Source organism: Periplaneta americana, chromosome 6 (genome assembly GCF_040183065.1).
Source record: "Periplaneta americana isolate PAMFEO1 chromosome 6, P.americana_PAMFEO1_priV1, whole genome shotgun sequence".
NCBI classification, from domain to species: domain Eukaryota; kingdom Metazoa; phylum Arthropoda; class Insecta; order Blattodea; family Blattidae; genus Periplaneta; species Periplaneta americana.
In genome coordinates this window covers 181341733-181361784 of record NC_091122.1, presented here as the reverse complement: position 1 = coordinate 181361784, position 20052 = coordinate 181341733, and the positions used below count along the sequence as shown (strand labels likewise).

General features: G+C 35.8%; 1 protein-coding gene across 10 annotated transcripts in view; it reads left to right on the top strand.

Moving 5' to 3' along the window:
- The window catches only part of LOC138702100 (lactosylceramide 4-alpha-galactosyltransferase-like), a 50190-nt gene extending 30509 nt beyond the window's left edge, over window positions 1–19681 (top strand). For all 10 annotated transcript variants that reach the window (XM_069829664.1, XM_069829661.1, XM_069829670.1 and 7 more), the window contains 3 exons: window positions 8385–9264; window positions 13607–13820; window positions 17184–19681. In XM_069829664.1, coding sequence (XP_069685765.1) covers window positions 8405–9264; window positions 13607–13820; window positions 17184–17453 — 1344 coding nt within the window. In that variant the 5' untranslated portion in view covers window positions 8385–8404 and the 3' untranslated portion in view covers window positions 17454–19681. The remainder of the gene's footprint in view (window positions 1–8384; window positions 9265–13606; window positions 13821–17183) is intronic.
- The last annotated feature ends 371 nt before the right edge of the window (window positions 19682–20052 follow it).

The window sequence follows — 20052 nt, the reverse complement described above, 5'->3', positions numbered from 1 at the left end:
TTGTGAAACTTGGACTCTCACTTTGAGAGAGGAACATAGGTTAAGGGTGTTTGAGAATAAGGTTCTTAGGAAAATATTTGGGGCTAAGCGGGATGAAGTTACAGGAGAATGGAGAAAGTTACACAACGCAGAACTGCACGTATTGTATTTTCACCTGATATAATTAGGAACATTAAATCCAGACGTTTGAGATGGGCAGGGCATGTAGCACGTATGGGCGAATCCAGAAATGGGCAAACCCAGATGTGCATATAGAGTGTTAGTTGGGAGGCCGGAGGGAAAGAGACCTTTGGGGAGGCCGAGACATAGATGAGAGGATAATATTAAAATGGATTTGAGGGAGGTAGGATGTGATGTAGAGACTGAATTAATCTTGCTCAGGATAGGGACCGATGGCGGGCTTATATGAGGGCGGCAATGAACCTCCGGGTTCCTTAAAAGCCAGTATTACTATTAGTAATATGCCATACTTTTTGTTAACTCTGTGATTTTTATGTACAAAATTTTACACGTCCTTGAAATACGTAAACAATATAGGATGTTTGTTTTTGTCACAATCTGTATACCTTGATATTTCTTAAAACGATGACATAGTATGACGTGATTTATTTTCAATTACTTTTGTGTTTAAATTTCTTAAGAAAACTAAAATTTATAAAGCAAAGCGTAACCTAATATTCCATACTTTTTACACTTTTATATAATTTGTATCAGTATGGTATATTCATTGTTTTCCGGCACTTGTGAAAATTTTCTAACCCGACTATACAAGATGACACCAAGGGACACACAACGCTACAGCAGTGCACAAGTAAACTCCCTCCAGTTATAAAAATTTACTACGCAACAATGCTAAATATTTGAGTATTTCCGACTTCAGCGGACAGCGACTCTCTCATGTCATCATTTTACATTCGTTCTTGCTCCCAGTGGCAGCACTGTAACACAGATACTGAGAAGAACATACGAAGGTCCCGCTGATTTGACACTGGTTTGAGACATTACTTATTCCACAACAGACAGGAAAATTGTGTTTTGTCAAGCAATAACATGCAATTTGAAGTCGCGCACATCTTAATACGTTCACATATACAGGGACATAATTTTATTTTTACTTCAATTTTTATTGTGTCTGAGTTTTTGAATGTACTTCACTCACACCCCTTCTACTAATGAAGTTCCAACTGTCCTCCACACAGAACCAAGGTCGCATATAGTAAGCAGTACTGAGTTAGTGAGTATAGTACGTTCCAGAAATATGTTCGCGTTTTCAAGTGACGAAAGAGCTTTTAATATTGAATCATATTTTCGCACAGGTACTGTCGTCCGTTTGCCTACGTCGCATCCCGATTTTCCCCACCTGCTTCTGCTGTGCCCCTCTGTAAAGGCTAGTGGCTGGGCTGTCTTAGCTCTTTTCTGAAAACATTAATTTCTTAGGAATTGGACGTTTACAGAATATTATACAACTGTTTAAAATAACTTAAATAAAAGGGCCTCGTTAAGTAATTGTCACGTGATTTCCCCCTTTCTACGATCCTGTGGTATAACCACTTGGACGGACAGTAGATAGCATGTCTGAGTAATTTTATATTTTCGGGTCGGGCAGAAGTGAAGATTGAATTTACAGTACGTAAGGTACTCTTTTATAGAGTAGGTAGAATTATTTCAACATGAGTTACTAGTACGAAGGACGAAACTGGCAATTGCAATTAAATGCAATAGTCTATAGTGCGGTAATATGCACATTAGAACTGAAGCCTGTATCGAAATGAACGGCCACCATTTTCAAAAATGTGTTTAAATATCCATATTATGATTATTTGTCAATTTAACTTCATTCTCTATATTGTACGCTAATGTGCTGTAGACAGTATAATATACACTGCATAATGAATACGTTCGCACGGATTACTAAACACTAAGTGTTAATACAGTACTGTATTTTGATTAAACAAAAGCCTACTGAAAATTATCGAACTCGAAATCGCGATATTTCCTAGTTTACGTAAATGGATGAACTACTTTTCTTCTCTCCTATACCTAGTAGAGTGATTTGTTTGTGTTTTACGCCAGTACCATCGAATTACGGTCGTCGAAGGGGGTGGCAAACTGTGTTTCCGGTTCTTTAAAGGTATAGCCAGGTTAATATTAAAAATGTTAGTAAAAATAAAATGATGTCCCTGTATTTATAAAGATGAATTTATTAGGTTTACTTACATCAGTTTTCACATGAGTTACATCATTTTTCACAACATATGCGAAAATGGCAGCCCTGTTCAGTAATGCATGTACAAACTCTTTTTACCATGTTTGAGGCCACTTTTTTGAGCACGCGTACATTGATGTTGTTAATCTCCATTGTTATGTTCCTCTTTAGTTCCTCCAGCATGACGCCTGTTTTTGTATACTCTTCCTTTAAGATAACCCCACAGGAAGAAATCTGGGGAAGTCAAGTCGGGGGAACGTGGGGACCATAATTCTTGAAAAATGATACATTCACCAACAAACTCGCGCAAAAACTGCATGATTTCATTAGATGTGTGACGTGTGGCACTGTCCTGCTGGAACCAACAATCACGTTCATCAATAATCGCTGATCCACATTACCTAAAACGGGCGATTAATCTCGTTATGGTCGGATTGTTAGGCACTACCACATCCGGATAATTCCTACGAAATTCGCCTACAACACGTGCATAAGAACGACTGGAAAAATAATGTTTAACAATGAAAACTCGTTGCTTTTGGGAAAACGACATGTTTGCCGAGCAATAAACAAAGGACTACTGCAAGCATTAGTGTATATACATACACATCACAATGACGTCTAGGTTTGTTGCTGTTAATACCCATGATGCTATATAGCGGCAGCCGATAGCACTTTCCAACTGTACTACTGAATACAGGCACTACAATTTTAATGTTCGCGAATTTTGGATCACTCCGTATATTCTAATATAATAGTGAATGTAGAACTTCGTTTACAGGCATATATTAATTCTCAGGTACAGATTCCACGTTGTTTCCGTCGAAAACTTGTAAAGTGTAAGGGCCCATTCACAATGAAAATTAAACATAACCGTAACATAAACACAGAAGTTTGCGCCCAGGCTACCAAATGGGATCATTCATAATGATTCACATAAGCATTGACATAAACATTACCGTAAGACGTTAACATGAAAGTTTGCAAACTCCAAACTTTCATGCTTATGCTTACGTGATTTGCAAAGAGAACACAATTGTGGAGCGCTGAAGTATACGACAGAATATGAGGAAATGGCGTGGTTGTCATGTTTCCATGGTTACCAAGTATGTTTGCGGTTATGTTTATGTTCCCATCGTGAATGATGGTATGACTTCTTGATTTTACCGTAACGTTTATATTCTTAAATTAACGCTTACGTTATGTTTAATTTTCATTGTGAATGAGCCTTAAGGATAATCTACAGTGAGGTCGCCTATGAAAAATTTGTTAGCGTTTACGAAGAGTGATATATGTATAAATAATTGCAACTATGTACAGATACGGAATTAAAATTTGGAGCGACTCTTAATGGGAGTCCATCTGTATGTAGGTAACAATTTTCCACAAGTAGCATATACAGAGTGGATGGTAACCTTTGCACCAAAATGAAACTGGTAATAGATAATAAGGATAAATCTTTAATTCTATAGAGGATAGGTCATACGGTTAGATATACAGTTAATTAATTAAATATTCCTTAGAAGTCACTAAGTATATCTAATTATGTGCAATCCTTACCTGTAGCGTAGAATCGTGATGAAATAAGAAGTGGTATTATGGTGGAACAGATAATCCTTTTGATTATTATTCATCAATGAATATTTAAACATGACGAGGATATCTAATACGGTCTGTTTATCAAATCTGTACCTTGATTTGAATTTGTTGTGGTGTTCCTCAGGCTCTATTCTTATTATGATAAATGACTTGCCATACAATGTGTCGGCTAAAACTATAATGTATGCTGACGATACAACTTTTGTTATCACACATAATAATACTGCTGAGTTAGATTTTATGAGGCAAGCTGTATTTGCTGCAATAAGAAAGTGGTTTTCAATTAATGGATTTATTGTTAATGATGAAAAAACTCATGTGTTAACGCTAAGTTTGAAACAAACCCAAAATAATGTGATAAATGAATCTGTAAAGATGCTGGGTATGTATCTGGATCCTAAACTAAGGTGGAACAGCCATGTCAGTTATGTATGTAAAAGAATTTCTAGAGTAATTTATCTCTTGAGAAGTATCATGTACAAGGTTCCCAAACATTATTTAAATCAAGTTTACTATGCACTATTTGAAAGTGTTATTAGATATGGATTACTTTTATATGGAAATAGTTCTGATCTTCCAAACATTTTGTTACTGCAGAAAAATGCAGTTCGTATTTTAGCAATGTCACCACCCAGACTATCATGTAGATCTCTTTTCAAATATGAAAAGATTATGACAGTCTACAATCTATATATTTTTTTGAACTTTTAATGTATGTAAACAAGAATATTACTAATTATACAAGTATAGCTGATCTGCATCGCTATGAAACCAGAAATAATGATCAATTAACCGTACCACATGTCAGGTTGCAGAAAACACAATCGAGCTATGTAATTACTGCAATAAAAGTATATAATAAGATACTAACAAATATAAAGGCACTTAATGAAACACAATTTAAACTTCAGCTTAAGAGATGGCTACAAAATAATCCCTTTTATAGTATGAATGAATTTTGTTGAAAATGATGTAGTATTTTAGTTAAATTTTATTATTTTTTACTCTTTTAATATTTTAAATATTGACATATTGGTTTTATATTAACACATTGACGAGGCCTCTTGTATTCTTGTACTTTCAGGCAAATAAAGAATATGAAATATATCTAATAATACGCCAAGAAACACGAGTAGCTTTAATAACCTCCTAGTTGTCCTTAATATTCTCGACAAATTCAACAATTTTCCAAATATCAGCCATTGTCCTTACGTCCACAACGAAAGTCAAGGTCAAAGTCTAGATTTTCGGCGACTTCGAAGTAAAGTCACGATTGCAGTTTACTTTCCTCAAAGTGTCGTCTGTGAATAGGTAAATGGCGACTTTGTACTTTCCAAAGTCAACTTTGGTCCGAAGTCTCGTCTACGAATACGACCCTTAGGGTCGATTTCTAAAACACGGACGAAATCGCGGTTCAAAAACTACGCCTTTAAAACTGTGATCGAGGTCTGAATCCTTACGCGATTTCTAAAACAAAGTCGAGACGCGGTTTGAGAAGAAACCGAGGTTTGTGGGTTTTATATGTGGCAACGCAGCTAAGAATCGATTTTTATTCCTGATAAACAGTCGATATTAAAAAGAAATGAACATAGGGATTAATATTTTTATTGAATTCCAGTAAGTCACATTATTTTGTTATCAGCTAAGTTATTGTTATATTTACTCATTAACAGAACATATGTGTGTTTAAAATACTAGCATTACTTAGTACTTAATGGGGAACGGATTTTTAAGTATCAGAATGTTATTGACCAAAAAGAAGTCGAGCGTTTATGTTGTAGTTTATCATTTGTTCATAACTACTACCAACATTAACTACCTGAAAATCCGGTCCTAAGGAATTAATAACCTAAAATATTAACTGGATTAAAATTTCAATTGAAAGTAAAATATAGCATGGTTCTATTTTCACACATAATAGGCCTACTACGTGAAAAGCTGCCCCTGTAGCATTAAACTTAAAATAAGAAAACAAAATCATGTTTGCTTCATATTCGTGTAGGTCCACGTCATTTTCAAGTATGATATAAAATGTAATAGTAATATACGTTAGAAGAGCGGTATGTTGACGTTTTCATGGTCGAGGAAAAGATTGAAAAAGCGAAACGTAGTTGAGCTTTTTAAATTTCCGAGAACATGAAAACAAACATACCGCTCGTGTATCGTACATTATTTTGTGCGAAGATCGTTTATTACATACCTGAAAGACGAATTTCTAATTAGTTGCAATGAAATCTCCATGTTGGTTTCTGTTTAATGACGGCAACTTCGGAAAACGAAAATATATTTCTTCAACATTGTTGCTATAAAATGTTTACTGTGTTTACTATACTCCAGCAGGCCGTGATATACGTCTGTCTTCCCCCCCCCCCCCAGTCTATAAATGCGAACTTAAAACAAACGGTAAGGTTATGTAATGATTTATTTTTCATTTTAATATTTTAACAATATTATTTATATAACATATTGCAGTAATAACATCGGCATCTGGAATCTTGTTGATTTTTTCACGGCTTCCTTAATGTTACTTGCATCACGTATGCAGTAACTTTAGTGGAGTAGTAGACTTTACTTAATTTTTGCAAATATTTAAAAACAATAATTAACAGTGCAATTTAGGTGAAATTGCAGTGGTAAGTTTACAATTTATAATTATTACTATGTTAAACGTCTCTAAAAATAATATGTTAAAAGCCTAAAGCAGTAAAATGAATGTCGCGCTTAAGCGGTAAGAAGAGGGAAATTGTTGTGTGTGTTAGGTTGGGAATACTGAATGTGGTAATTCACACTTACCGTGTATTGGTTCTGTGCGGAAAACAAGCAAATACGCACGATCTCGCACAAAAAAATTACTGTAAAGACTACGAATTAAGTGATATCGTCTTACAGACATAAATGTATAATTAATATAAAATATTATATTTTACTTCCCTCAAAGCAACAAGGTGTAAAAAAGTCGTCAACCTGCCGCCTCTTACATTTCGCTGCAGATTTTATTTAGCGTTCTTGCTAAATTTTGCGTTGATTCTTTCGAAAATCGAAATATTCGTCTGAAATTATCGTCGTTATATAGTTACAAAGAATTATTTGTTTCTCATCACTCTAATCCGGGGATTTAATATCGCAGACACAAATTTTCCTTGACTATTACACTCTTACTACGATATACTACTTTTGACCAATAAAACGGTACGAAAGGACGTATTTCAACCAATCATGGCTGCTTATCGCACAATTTTATCGCGTCCCTACCATTTGTTTAATTTTATCGCGTCCCTAGCATTTGTTTCTTTGTTTGCCAACATTTGAAACTGCGCTGGTCTGGACGTCAAAAAAAAAAAAAATATATATATATATATATATATATATGTATATAATTACAAACCACTCCAGTCGATGCACAGCAGTTTCAAATATGACTCGCATTGGCATTCAAGAACAAGAATTAATAAAGATCACTGATCATACCTATGCATCTTCTGAAATCCGATTTACAAATAAATGAAGAGCACCATTCGGAAATCCTGAATAAGTTGAATACACCATGTAGGCCTAAATCAACGAGTTCCACTTCTATTACGCACACGTCCAATATAACATCAATTGAACCACCAACCACATTCAAATTTGAAAATTGTACATTCAATAATTATTCCTTTTAAAATTATTCATGTTTATTTTTTATGTCATCGTCGTTAATAAAAACTTTTCTAACACTTGTGTATATTAGTTAGGTTATGTTATAGCTTCTGCTATATGATATTATGAATAGTCACGTATCAGAGATGGTTTAATATTAAGATTTATTGAAAATCATGTCAAGTGACGTTGATTACTGGGATTCGGATAATTGAAGTGGAATGTTGCATTTTAATAAAAATGAAACTGAATCAACAAAGCCTTCTTGACTAGTAACATTGCCATCGTGTATTGTATTGTATTGTATTTATTAACATTCCATGGTATTCATACATGCTTATAGCTAGAATATGGAACAAGTCAAAAAACTTAATACTATTATAAAATCTTAATTTATAGTCACAGTCTAGATGAAATATATACAGATATAATAGATCGATAACTTCTCGACGAGAAGGCATTGCTCACTACTGCCATCTAGCATGCATCTAGCGTAATATTTGTAATGTTGAGATGGTACAATAATACATTTGAAGACTGTTGTATTTTCGTAAGTCAATTAATATTTTATCGTATTGGAGTACTTCGTTACTTCTAATCTTTATATACTTTCTTCTAATCGTGTAATAGTCAATTAAATCCCACTCGAGTTTTGATTTTCTCTAGATAAATCAAAACGTCTAGTGAGATTACTGTTGATAATCATCCAGCTGATCTACTGCTTCCATCTTGTATACATGAAACCGTGGTTTTAAACCTGCCCTAGCCGTGGTCTCTGCTTCAGACCATGGTTTCGAGCCGTGGCTCAGAAAAATGAAAAAGACCTCGTTTTATAGATCGAAAAGCGGTTTAAAGCCATAGCCATGGTCTAGCCCTCGTTTTAGAAATCGGCCCTTAATGTGCTATAGCACCATTTGATAATTAAATTTGTCTGTTTTAGATCTCCGCAAGAATTTCAACATGCGAAAACTAAGCATTCTGGTCGTTGCACTGGTCTTTTCTGTCTTCATGCTACTGTGGAATCAAGAGTACATCCAGACCATGTGCGCCAACAATTTACTTTGTAACGGACTCAACCACCAAAGCATCAAAGTCTACGTCTTTGGAGAGAAAGTGTCTCATCAGCTAATACAACACCCAACAGGAGTGAATTCTACCCAGTTTCTCGCCACAATTGATCGTGTTGCTGATGACAGTGTAACAAAGAACAGTCGTGGAACGGAATCAGTGCAAAGAACTTGGGTCACCAGAGGAACAAGTAGTAAAGCAGAAATGTCAATTCCAAGGAAACATAACAAAACAGTGAAAAATGCTACAGGTTTAGACAAGAATTCGATTCAGAAGGCAAAAACTGTGATACAAAATTCTACAACAGTCGCTCCGATCCTTTATTACAAAGAAATGGAGCCGAGAACCGGCGATAGGAACATAATCTTCTTAGAGACAAGGTGTCTACTGAATCAAAATGGAAGCTACAGCCACAAGGGTCTCTTGCTGCATAAGCGACAGGCATGCGCAGTAGAGTCTGCTGCCCAGATGAATCCCAACCAAACAGTGTACCTGCTCTACTCGTGCCCCATAATCGGTACACTACAAGACTTCAGCGATTACGTCAAAGCTGTTTTCACGTATCCCAATGTGAGGTTGTGGAGAGTGGATATAGCTAGGCTTTTCGCTAACACCCCTCTGGAGAAATGGAACTTCTGGCAGCAGATCGTTTCCTCACAGTGGCCCAGCGAACATGCCAGTGATGTGCTGAGATTTCTGACGCTGTGGAAGTATGGAGGGACGTACTTGGACCTCGACGTGATTCTACTGAAGTAAGTAATCAGTATAGAGGCGAAGGTCACCCAGATACCGGATTAATGTGTAGTTAAGGCGCCATAATTATAGCCTATTGTAAAAATACACTATAAACTACCAGAATTGCAAGGAAATACGATAACGAATTCATAAAAATGTTTTAGTAACGTTACTTTTTGCCCCAGTTCCTTAAGTACAATGTTAGAAATAAGGGAGATGAATATATTCTCATATCACGAAATAGATACTCGCTCACAACGCCGTATCACAATCTCCATTCCTAAACACAGAACATCCTTCTACTCTTCATCTTTCACCGTCTCTGCAGCTCATCTCTGGAACTCTCTACCAAAACATCTCAGAGACTGTCGGACATTATCTAGATTAAAAAGTAAACTAAAATTGTACTTTTTCAATTCAGATTCTTTTCAATTTATTTATTTACTTATTATTTTGGTAATAATTGTAACATAAATTATAAAATATACAGAGAAACTTTAGCTCGCCCCTGAAAGAGTAGAACTCGTGCTCAGGGGCGGATTCCTGAATTGAAATTAATAATTACACAATACAATTATAATCAATTTATACAATACAATTTGCAATTATAGTATATAAATTTAAATTTACAATTTTTCAATTTTTATAAAATCCATACATAACTTTTTAAATTTAATACTAGAACTATTAGAATTGACAAGATTAGGATATTTAAATATAAATTTGTTATATATTCTTGGGCCTAAATTACTTGCTTACTTACAAATGGCTTTTAAGGAACCCGAAGGTTCATTGCCGCCCTCACATAAGCCCGCCAGCGGTCCCTATCCTGTGCAAGATTAATCCAGTCTCTATCATCATACCCCACCTCCCTCAAATCCATTTTAATATTATCCTCCCATCTACGTCTCGGCCTCCCTAAAGGTCTTTTTCCCTCCGGTCTCCCAACTAACACACTATATGCATTTCTGGATTCGCCCATACGTGCTACATGCCCTGCCCATCTCAAACGTCTCGATTTAATGTTCCTAATTATGTCAGGTGAAGAATACAATGCGTGCAGTTCTGTGTTGTGTAACTTTCTCCATCCTCCTGTAACTTCATCCCGCTTAGCCCCAAATATTTTCCTTAGCACCTTATTCTCAAACACCCTGAACCTATGTTCCTCTCTCAGAGTGAGAGTCCAAGTTTCACAACCATACAGAACAACCGGTAATATAACTGTTTTATAAATTCTAACTTTCAGATTTTTGGACAGCAGACTGGATGATAAGAGCTTCTCAACCGAATAATAACACGCATTTCCCATATTTATTCTGCGTTTAATTTCCTCCCGAGTGTCATTTATATTTGTTACTGTTACTCCAAGATATTTGAATTTTTCCACCTCTTCGAAGGATAAATTTCCAATTTTTATATTTCCATTTCGTACTATATTCTGGTCACGAGACATAATCATATACTTTGTCTTTTCGGGATTTACTTCCAAACCGATCGCTCTACATTACTACTATGATTAAATACTGTAACAGTGTTGCATTTTGGTTCAAACAATCTTAAAGAATTCATACCTTTTGTTTCATAACTATGAGAATACAATTCAAAATTATTTCGATTTTTATATTTCTTTTTCTTCCTTTCCTCTTTTTTTTTTTTTTTTTTTGATCACCAGATGAATTTATTATCATACCCTTTTTACTGTGGGTTTTATTTAAATGTCATATTTTTTATTATTTTATTACATTCCATTCGTTGTATTCTTCCTTACATTTTTCCTGTTAACTATTTGCACTAACTGAGTTGCTTTCATTATATTCCAATCTTTAGATCTGTATTTTACCGTCTTCATTTTGAACACTTACTATGAAGAGTGTACGTACATAAACAACATACAACATTTCTCAGAAAATACCATTTTTGTTGCTTTGAGGGTAAGCAATAAAAGTTAGAAAAAAAAGTTTCAGTAAAAGTTGTTTCTTTTTAAAAGTACTTTGCAATGGTACCTTCAATGACCCATGGTCTCATTTGAAATTTCGAAGTTGACCACAGCCACCCCTACTTCCGGTTTGTTACGAGAAATGATACTACCACCAATCGATTCTTTGCATAGGTTTCGGTTGTCATTTTTTTATGAACAACCAGTATCATATAGTTTTCGAGCAAAAAGGCTGATACGGGTGGTCTGAAACACCCGGTATATATATATATATATATATATATATATATATATATATATATACATATATATATATATACACACACACACACGACGTAGTCCTTCACACTCGACATAACATAGACAATTACTCATTAGTAGTCAAAATACAAGATCATGAAATTGGAAACGGTGAACAAATTAATATTCTATACTATAGGTTACATAACTAGGGAGCGGATTTTTATGTGCTAAAAAATTTAAATATATTTATTTTTATGTTCTAAAAGGTACGAAAATATTTGCTAAAAATATTTTTTTTAATATGACAAAAATATTTTACTTAGCTTAAAAAAAAAATGTTACTAGGTACTCACCAAGCACACTTGAGTGCTAGTAGTTGGCCAAGAATTGCAGTGAACAACAAAGGTCATCTTCAAATTCTCCATCAAAAATGCATGCCGATTATCTCTGAACAACGACTTATACTGTGAAAACGATCTTTCCGCATCACAGGACGTCAGACGTGCATATTTAAAGAGAGAAATGTCACAAACACAAACACCGTCAATTTCACCTACAGGCACACCCTTCAATACTTGAGCAACTTTACACACTTTTTTTATATCCACTGTTTTTCCCAAACACATTCTGGAATTTGTCCCTTAGTACTTGTACTTCTGAACCTGGTAGCGAGTCTAGTTTAATTTCCACGGCACGCACCTCCCTGTTTCAGACAACAGGTTTTTGGATGTTTCGAGTTTTTTTTTTATCGTGTCACACAAAAGCTTAAATTTGCTAATAGGAAAGCCAAATCGTTTTTTAAACAGCCATCTTTCAGTATGTTTGAAGGATATCGATTGACGAAGCCCGAAAACAGGGAATCACAACAAGATAATATATATTGCCTTACTTGATAGACATGAGCGAGAGGCGAGAGATTTGTTTAAATTAAATAATGTTCATACCCGAGCTCTTATATGTTGTGTTTCACAAACAACGCGTGGAATGAAATCATCTTCAGCAACAATAAACATTCCTAATTATGTGTTGCAAGATCTCTCCTCCTTGTCCATGTTAATTTATCCTCTAATAATGACATTGATATGCTGCCGAGCACTTCTCAGAACTTGAGGCAATAATATTACGAAAATGGATCACGAATACACCACACAGCGCTTAGAAACAAGGAACAACCAAGAATTCTTAAAAAAGATAACATACTTCTGAGTGACATAATTGATTTAGTTTTAAAATATTTAAAAGTTCTTGTAAAAATTATTTAAGTAAAAAAAACTCCAAGATTTATGTGTTTATAATAGATTTCCTTAAAATATGTATTTACATAATTTTTTTGTGAAAATATATGTTTTTATGTGAAATAAAATTCGGGTTTTAAGTTTGAAACTTCATGTTCGGAATTTTTAACTTTGTTGATTGTGTTTTATCACAAGCAAAAAGAATATTTAATTACATAGAAATAACACTAATACCAATTTTTCTGCCATGGGGATGAAATTATCTAACAAGCTTCCTAGTCAATACTAGAGGTTACCGAAACTCGATTTTATAATTGGCTTCTAATTAATCCTTTCTACTCTGTAGATGAGTTTTTTAAACATATATTCAAATGAAATTGTTTTTAATAAATAAAGTTGTCTATCTACATTTAGTTACAAATAATACATTAAGAGTGAAGTGTTTTCATTAATGTTTATAGTTCCAAAATATTTTGCGTTTTCATTGGTCTAATTAAACTTTACTGTTTTAAATTATAGGCTATATATTTGTACTATGTTTTTTCACCTTCTGTATTTGTGACGAAGCCTATCACTGTTTGGCTTAATTTAAATTTGAATTTGAATCCTAATCTTGATGTCGTCTTCCATCTGATTTCTTCTTCTGGCACAAATTTTCTCCCGTTCACCAATCCTTCCAGTGCATCCTTCAGTAGGCAGTTTCTTCTTAGCCAGTGACCCAGCCAATTCCTTTTCCTCTTCCTGATTAGTTTCAGCACCATTCTTTCTTCACCCACTCTTTCCAACACAGCTTCATTTCTCATTCTGTCCGTCCATTTCATATGCTCCATTCTTCTCCATATCCACATTTCAAATAATGCCTTGTTATTTTGTGGTGATAGTCCCCAGCATTTCAACATATAAACCCGCACAATATTGACGTCCTGCTTCTGTGATTGAGTCCAGGTCGCTGGAAGGCCTGAGTTCGAACTACGTGGGCGTGGAATCCTCTGACAATCTAGCGAGCGGCGTACTCAATTTCGCTACTGAGGGTGTCGGACATGACGTAGCCACCCAGTGCGTGGAAGAGCTGCGCACAAATTTTCGAGGGGACATCTGGATCCACAACGGTCCTGGTCTCATCACCAGGGTGATGCTCAGGATGTGTGACTGCTATGAGGTAAGCTTGAAATGAATCCAGCTGTGAAAGGTGAAGACAGTTAACTGCAAACAGCTGTCAACAATACACATACTCATAGGCAGGTGTAACGAAAAGTGATCAAAACTCCAAGTATGAATTCCTCATATTACATATGTACAGAAGAGTCCGATAAACAAACGATGTCTCAAGAACTAACTTAGTAGAAGTACAGCGTGATCATAAAGTCCTTCCAACATTACTTACTTACGGCTTTTAGAGAACACGGAGGTTCATTGCCGTCCTCACATAGGCTCGCCATCGGTCCCTATCCTGTGCAAGATTAATCCAGTCCCTAGCATCATATCCCACCTCCCTCAAATCCATTTTAATATTATCCTCCCATCTACGTCTCGACCTCCACAAAGGTCTTTTCCCTCTCAGATCTTCCATCTAATACTCTGTATGCATTTTTGGATTCCCTCATACGTGCTACATGCACTTTCCATCTCAAACGTCTGGATTTAATGTTCCTAATTATGTTAGGTGAAGAATACAATGCGTGCAGTTCTGCGTTGTGTAACTTTCTCCATTCTCTTGCAACTTCATCCCAAATATTTTCCTAAGCACCTTATTCTCGAACACTCTTAATCTCTGTTCCTGTCTCAAAGTGAGAGTCTAAGTTTCACAACCATACAGAACAACCGGTAATATAACTGTTTTATAAATTCTAACTTTCCGTATTTTTTAAAGCAGACTAGATGACAAAAGCTTCTTAACCGAGTAATAACAGGCATTTCCCATATTTATTCTGCGATTAATTTCCTCTCGAGTGTCATTTATATTTGTTACTGTTGCTCCGAGATATTTGAATTTTTCCACATTTTCAAAGGATAAATTTCCAATTGGTATATTTCCATTTCGTACAATATTCTGGTCACATATCTTTCGAGCCGCTTTCGCTACCTTTGCTCCTATGTTAAATTCAAACAGAAGAATATGTCGAAAGTGTTCTTTTTCTCCACTTCACATTCCATAATTTCTTTAGCCCATAGATGACACAAACTTTCTTCAAATCCTCAAAACTGAAGGCTCAAATTCTCAACACACAGATCAATTTCAGAACACACACACTATTTGACACAACTTTTCATCACACGAACGCACCCACACAACAGGCAGCGAAGTTGAGATAGCGCCGAGATCTAGTAGGCTCTGAGGATGGTGTCAAGTAGCACCGAAACAGCTGTAAGCCGCACATGCTTACATAATTAACACGAGTAAGATCGCCATTTAATCAATTATTTATATTCAAGTGTTAAAAGTAGTGTACGAAAGATTGACATGGATAAATTTATAATTGCTTAATTTACGCGTACATTAAAATAAGTCATATGATTGAATACCATTCTTTTTTAATTAAAATGGAACAAACCCTAAGACTGCAATTAAAGTTTTCACTTGTTTTCTTAGCAACTATAAGAAAGATTTAGGTATTTAAGAAGCACTGTGTAGTTACTATGAGTTATACATGAAATAAGAAGTTAGAAATAACATTAACATGGCTTATGTATGTATTAGTATGTTGCAAGCTGTGTTTGATTGATAATATAAAAGAAAATTTTTCTGCAAAATGAATTGAACATAAAGTGAACATAAACAAATTAATATGAAATACAACACTGACATTAAACATTAAGTTCAGCATGGAATTGATATGAAATACATACAGAAAACATGAACTTGAAACAATAACTGAAACAGTGTCTTCTAACTGGCCGTCAGATTTTTCATTCTCCACGTCACTTTCTGTTTCACTTTCACTCACGTGATGTAAAATAATCAGTATAAAAAGTTAGAAATTCGTCACTTAAACCTTCTATATTAATGTTCTTCTCCATGACATTAAATCAAGGGCAATTCGAACAGCGTATTATAGTACAAAATGAAAGAGACCTAAAGTCGGCAATGTTATAATCCCGTAAGCAACCTTGGGTCCCTTTTCTACTGTCGGTATTCAGTCAGTAAAACTCATTTTGCGCGACTTTGTGGCAAATAATAGAACTATGTCCTAGCTTAGTATGTAAAGAAAGCTTACAGGTAGCGCAATATGTCAAAACATAGAGATACAATTTTTACACCGCAAAATCGTTATTGTTCCTCTGTAAAATTTCCTTTCACGAATTAGGCCCCTTTCCGCGCAACGGGTTACATATTACATAACCAAAGTACTTCAAATCGTGATTTATATAGAACTGACACATTTCTTTCATTAAATGTTTCAAAACGAATTGTGCTAGCAACAACTTATTATACCTAAAATGTAGAGGAATTTTGGGAGATTATTTACCTCTATAGCAAATGTTGTCCGGCGTTGTCAAATCCGGAGATCTCGGTGGCCACAGGTTCCTGGAAATTATTCGGTCGTCACATAACCGGATATATGGAACCATGCTTCATCTGTGAACCATGTGATGGACAATATGGCAGGATTTTGCACAATGAACGTCTGAAACCAACGACAATAATTCAATCTTTTATCCTTATCTGGTTCCTGTAGCTGATGAACAACCGTAACCCTATATGGCTTTAGGCTCTCTGACACATTGAGTAGGTGTACCCTGTCTCCTGCGACAAACGTCTTAATGATTTTTTGGGTGACTGCTCCAGTCGTGCTCTTACGTCAACAACAACCGTGGGAAGCCTAGATGAACGATGCTTGCCCTTTTCACTCACCAGAGATCCAGTTGTTTCCAATTTGTTTACCAGTCCCAGTATTGTGTTTCTTCTGGGAGGATTGCGAACACCAAATTCTCTCTGGTATGCCCTTTGAGTAGCTGTAATTGAACTCGTAATCCAGTATTGCTTCACAAGGAAGAGTCGTTGATTTAATGTGTACTGCATTTTCACGTTGACACAAAATGTCGAAAACAGCTGCCAACAATAGGAATAAAATTAAACATCTGGGCATCTAGTGACAAGGAATCGAAACTCCAGAACATTCTGCTGTTGGTTTCAGACGTTCATTGTGCAAAATTCTGCCATATTGTCCATCACATGGTTCACAGATGAAGCATGGTTCCATTTATCCGATTATGTGACGACCGAATAATTTCCAGGAACCTGTGGCCACCGAGATCTCCGGATTTGACAACGCCGGACAACATTTACTATAGAGGTAAATAATCTCCCAAAATTCCTCTACATTTTAGGTATAATAAATTGTCGCTAGCACAATTAGTTTTGGAACAATTAATGAAAGAAATGTGTCAGTTCTATATAAATCACTCTGTATTACACTAACAGATTTTTAACTTTTTAACAACATGTTATTTAACATGCTGTTAGCGTTATTTTAGCAAAGCTTAGTGGAACAGACCCTAAGACTGACTTCACTCTTCACAGGTCACAGAACTCTCCACAGAGAAGTGCAAAGGATTCCACATCCTGTCGGACAAGGAGTTCTTCCCGATACCCTACCAGTCCTGGCAGCTCTTCTTCAACGAGACGACCAGCTCGGACACGATGACCAAGATTCAAGACAGTTTCGGAGTCCACTTGTGGAACAAGTTGAGTAAAGACGAAGCCGTGGTTGTAGGCTCCAAGCAACCTTACAGTCTCCTGGCCAGGAAGACCTGCCCAAGGACGTACTCCGCTGTTGGCCATTTCTTGTGATATAGCAGTATTAGTATCAGTGACGAGTTGCAAACAAGTGAAATGCGGAACGTGGCGTGTAATACACAAACGACACAGTCGTGGTGCGATGGTGAAACACAACTTAAGTGATAGATAGCTGTGTTACTTTGCTTTAAGATGTGATGGCGAGAATTCTGATTCTTGATTGATCGACTTCGAGCGCCGTCGCCAAGAAGTAACTTAAGAAGGAAAATGTACATTGCTTACGTTTGTCTCATTGCAGGAAGATTTTTGTGTCTCACTCATGCACTCTTCACTGCGCATGAGCGGTTTTTTACAAGGCATGTGAAAGGCCAGGGTTGCCATACGTACGACTGTAGTAGTAGTAGTAGTAGTAGGTTTATTTTGCCTGGCAGAGTTAAGGCCATGAGGCCTTCTCTTCCACTCAACCAGGTTTCAATAATGTACATGAAATACAAAATTAGATTACAAAACAACACAAAAGAAAATACCTTAGAAATTACATAAAATATAATAGAAAATTACAATAGACAAGATCAGTCACATAATATAAAATTACAAATAGTCAAGATCGGTTACATAAAAATAAAGTAGAAAATTACACATAATCAAAATCAGTTACATAACATAAGGGGAATAAACACACACACACACTCTCTCTCCCTCTCTCTCCCTCTCTCCCCGTCCCTCCCACTCTCACTTACACACACACACACACACACTTACTTTATAAGACCTAAAATGCCCGAGATAAATTCGACGATTAATTCACTTGAGATATATTATACAGTTAACATACCAATAGGAGAATACATGTGGGTTACAAGACATAAAATGTTGATTAGCAAAGTCGTACTAAATGGCATACAAACACAAATGATTAAGTACATCAAGATAATAAAAAAAAGAAAAGAGAAAAAAGAAGAAGAAGAAGAGAGAGGAGAAAAAAATAACAACTTGGTCATTTAAGACTATTTAGAAACTTCCGCAAGAGTCTAGTTCTGTTCATTAAAGACATTTCTAAGTAGGATGTACTTAAAAGATTTTAGACTCCGACTGCTCCTGATTTCCTGTGACAAGGAATTCCAAGAACGGGCTGTGTGTATTGTGAAGGAAGCAGAGTAGAGAGATGTTTGATGGAATGGAATTGATAGAACAAGGTTATGCTGTGAACGTGTATCACGGTTGTGGTGGGACGCTTACGACTATTTTGACTAATTGTACGAGGTACGACCGAACTCTAAGTCGTACGAAATTTTGTACGACTATTTTATTGAAAGGACAAAATTATTTTGGAACTCACAATGTCGGACTATAATTAAAAAAAAAACAGTTAATTTGCCCCTTTTCTAGACAACTTTTCTTCATTCAGTATGTCATTGACTAATATCCCTGATCTCACTCACGCACACACACAAAAGTTTGTAACACCACCTCGGAAACACCCTGTATATGTTATGAAGGGATAAAAGATGCTTTGAAAATCAATATGGTGACTACACTTGCGATGCAAATAATAAATTCATCATTTTCAGCTCCAGGTTTCATGTACGGTGCGGTTACATCAAAGTAACACGAGTTCAGAGATCTGCTAACTTCATTGCATGTTCAGCAATGGAAGTATTTTTTTATGAATGAAATAATACTCCACTAGGATTAAGAAATCTAGACGCGCTGACATTTTAGCGGTGTCGAAGTTGAGTCGACTGCAGGTGGATTAATTTGATGTAATCATCAGATGCTGCACAGATTGAGGTTAAATGTCTGCTGTGCGCCGGCCAAAGATAAAGTTTCTGCTGGCTTTCAATGTAACAATGTTGTTTTCTACCAAGCGTCATCATGCATGCTTTACCGAAAATGACAGTGTTGATGAAGAAATGGTAATTTGAATGATAAATGTCATTGTGGATATCAACTATAATTACTAAAATTCTTGATTGGATGAAAAAAAGGTTGCTGAAATAGGAAAGACTGGAGAGTGCTGTGTTTGTAGTGAAAGATCTGCCCTTGTACAGAACACTATGAATGAATGAATAAAAATTTATAGACCTATGAACCACTTTTTTGGGTGTTATGTGAAATATATTTGTGCGCACTATCTATAAAATAGTAAAATGATGCATGTACGACAATTTTATGCTAAAGTACGACATTTTTCATAAGTTGGTACGACGATTGTGTTTCATTTATCTGGCAACCCTGGACAAGGCTAATGGTTTAGTTGACGAGATATCTACGTGACGAGAGGACGAGGAATATGTGAAAAGATTTCAATGATTTAAGATCTTCGGCTTCTAGTTACTAACAGTGATGAGTAGGAAATCACTCACTCACCTGTGATTGTATCACGGTGATCGAAAAATCACGATCACACATGTGATTAAACAGCTGTTTAAACAGTCATCATAATTCGAGAGCTAAACTGCTCATCAACGTTGGCACACTGTTGTAAATAGTGAAGGAGAATATATTGTTCATAATTTACTTCTAGCTTATGTGTATCGGATGTGTTTAAGAAACTTATGAAAAATCGCTAAGGAATAATGCACCAACCTAATACATAGGTTGGATAAAAAGTAATGGCAACACTGCTGTCACGTGACGATGGTGCGTTCGA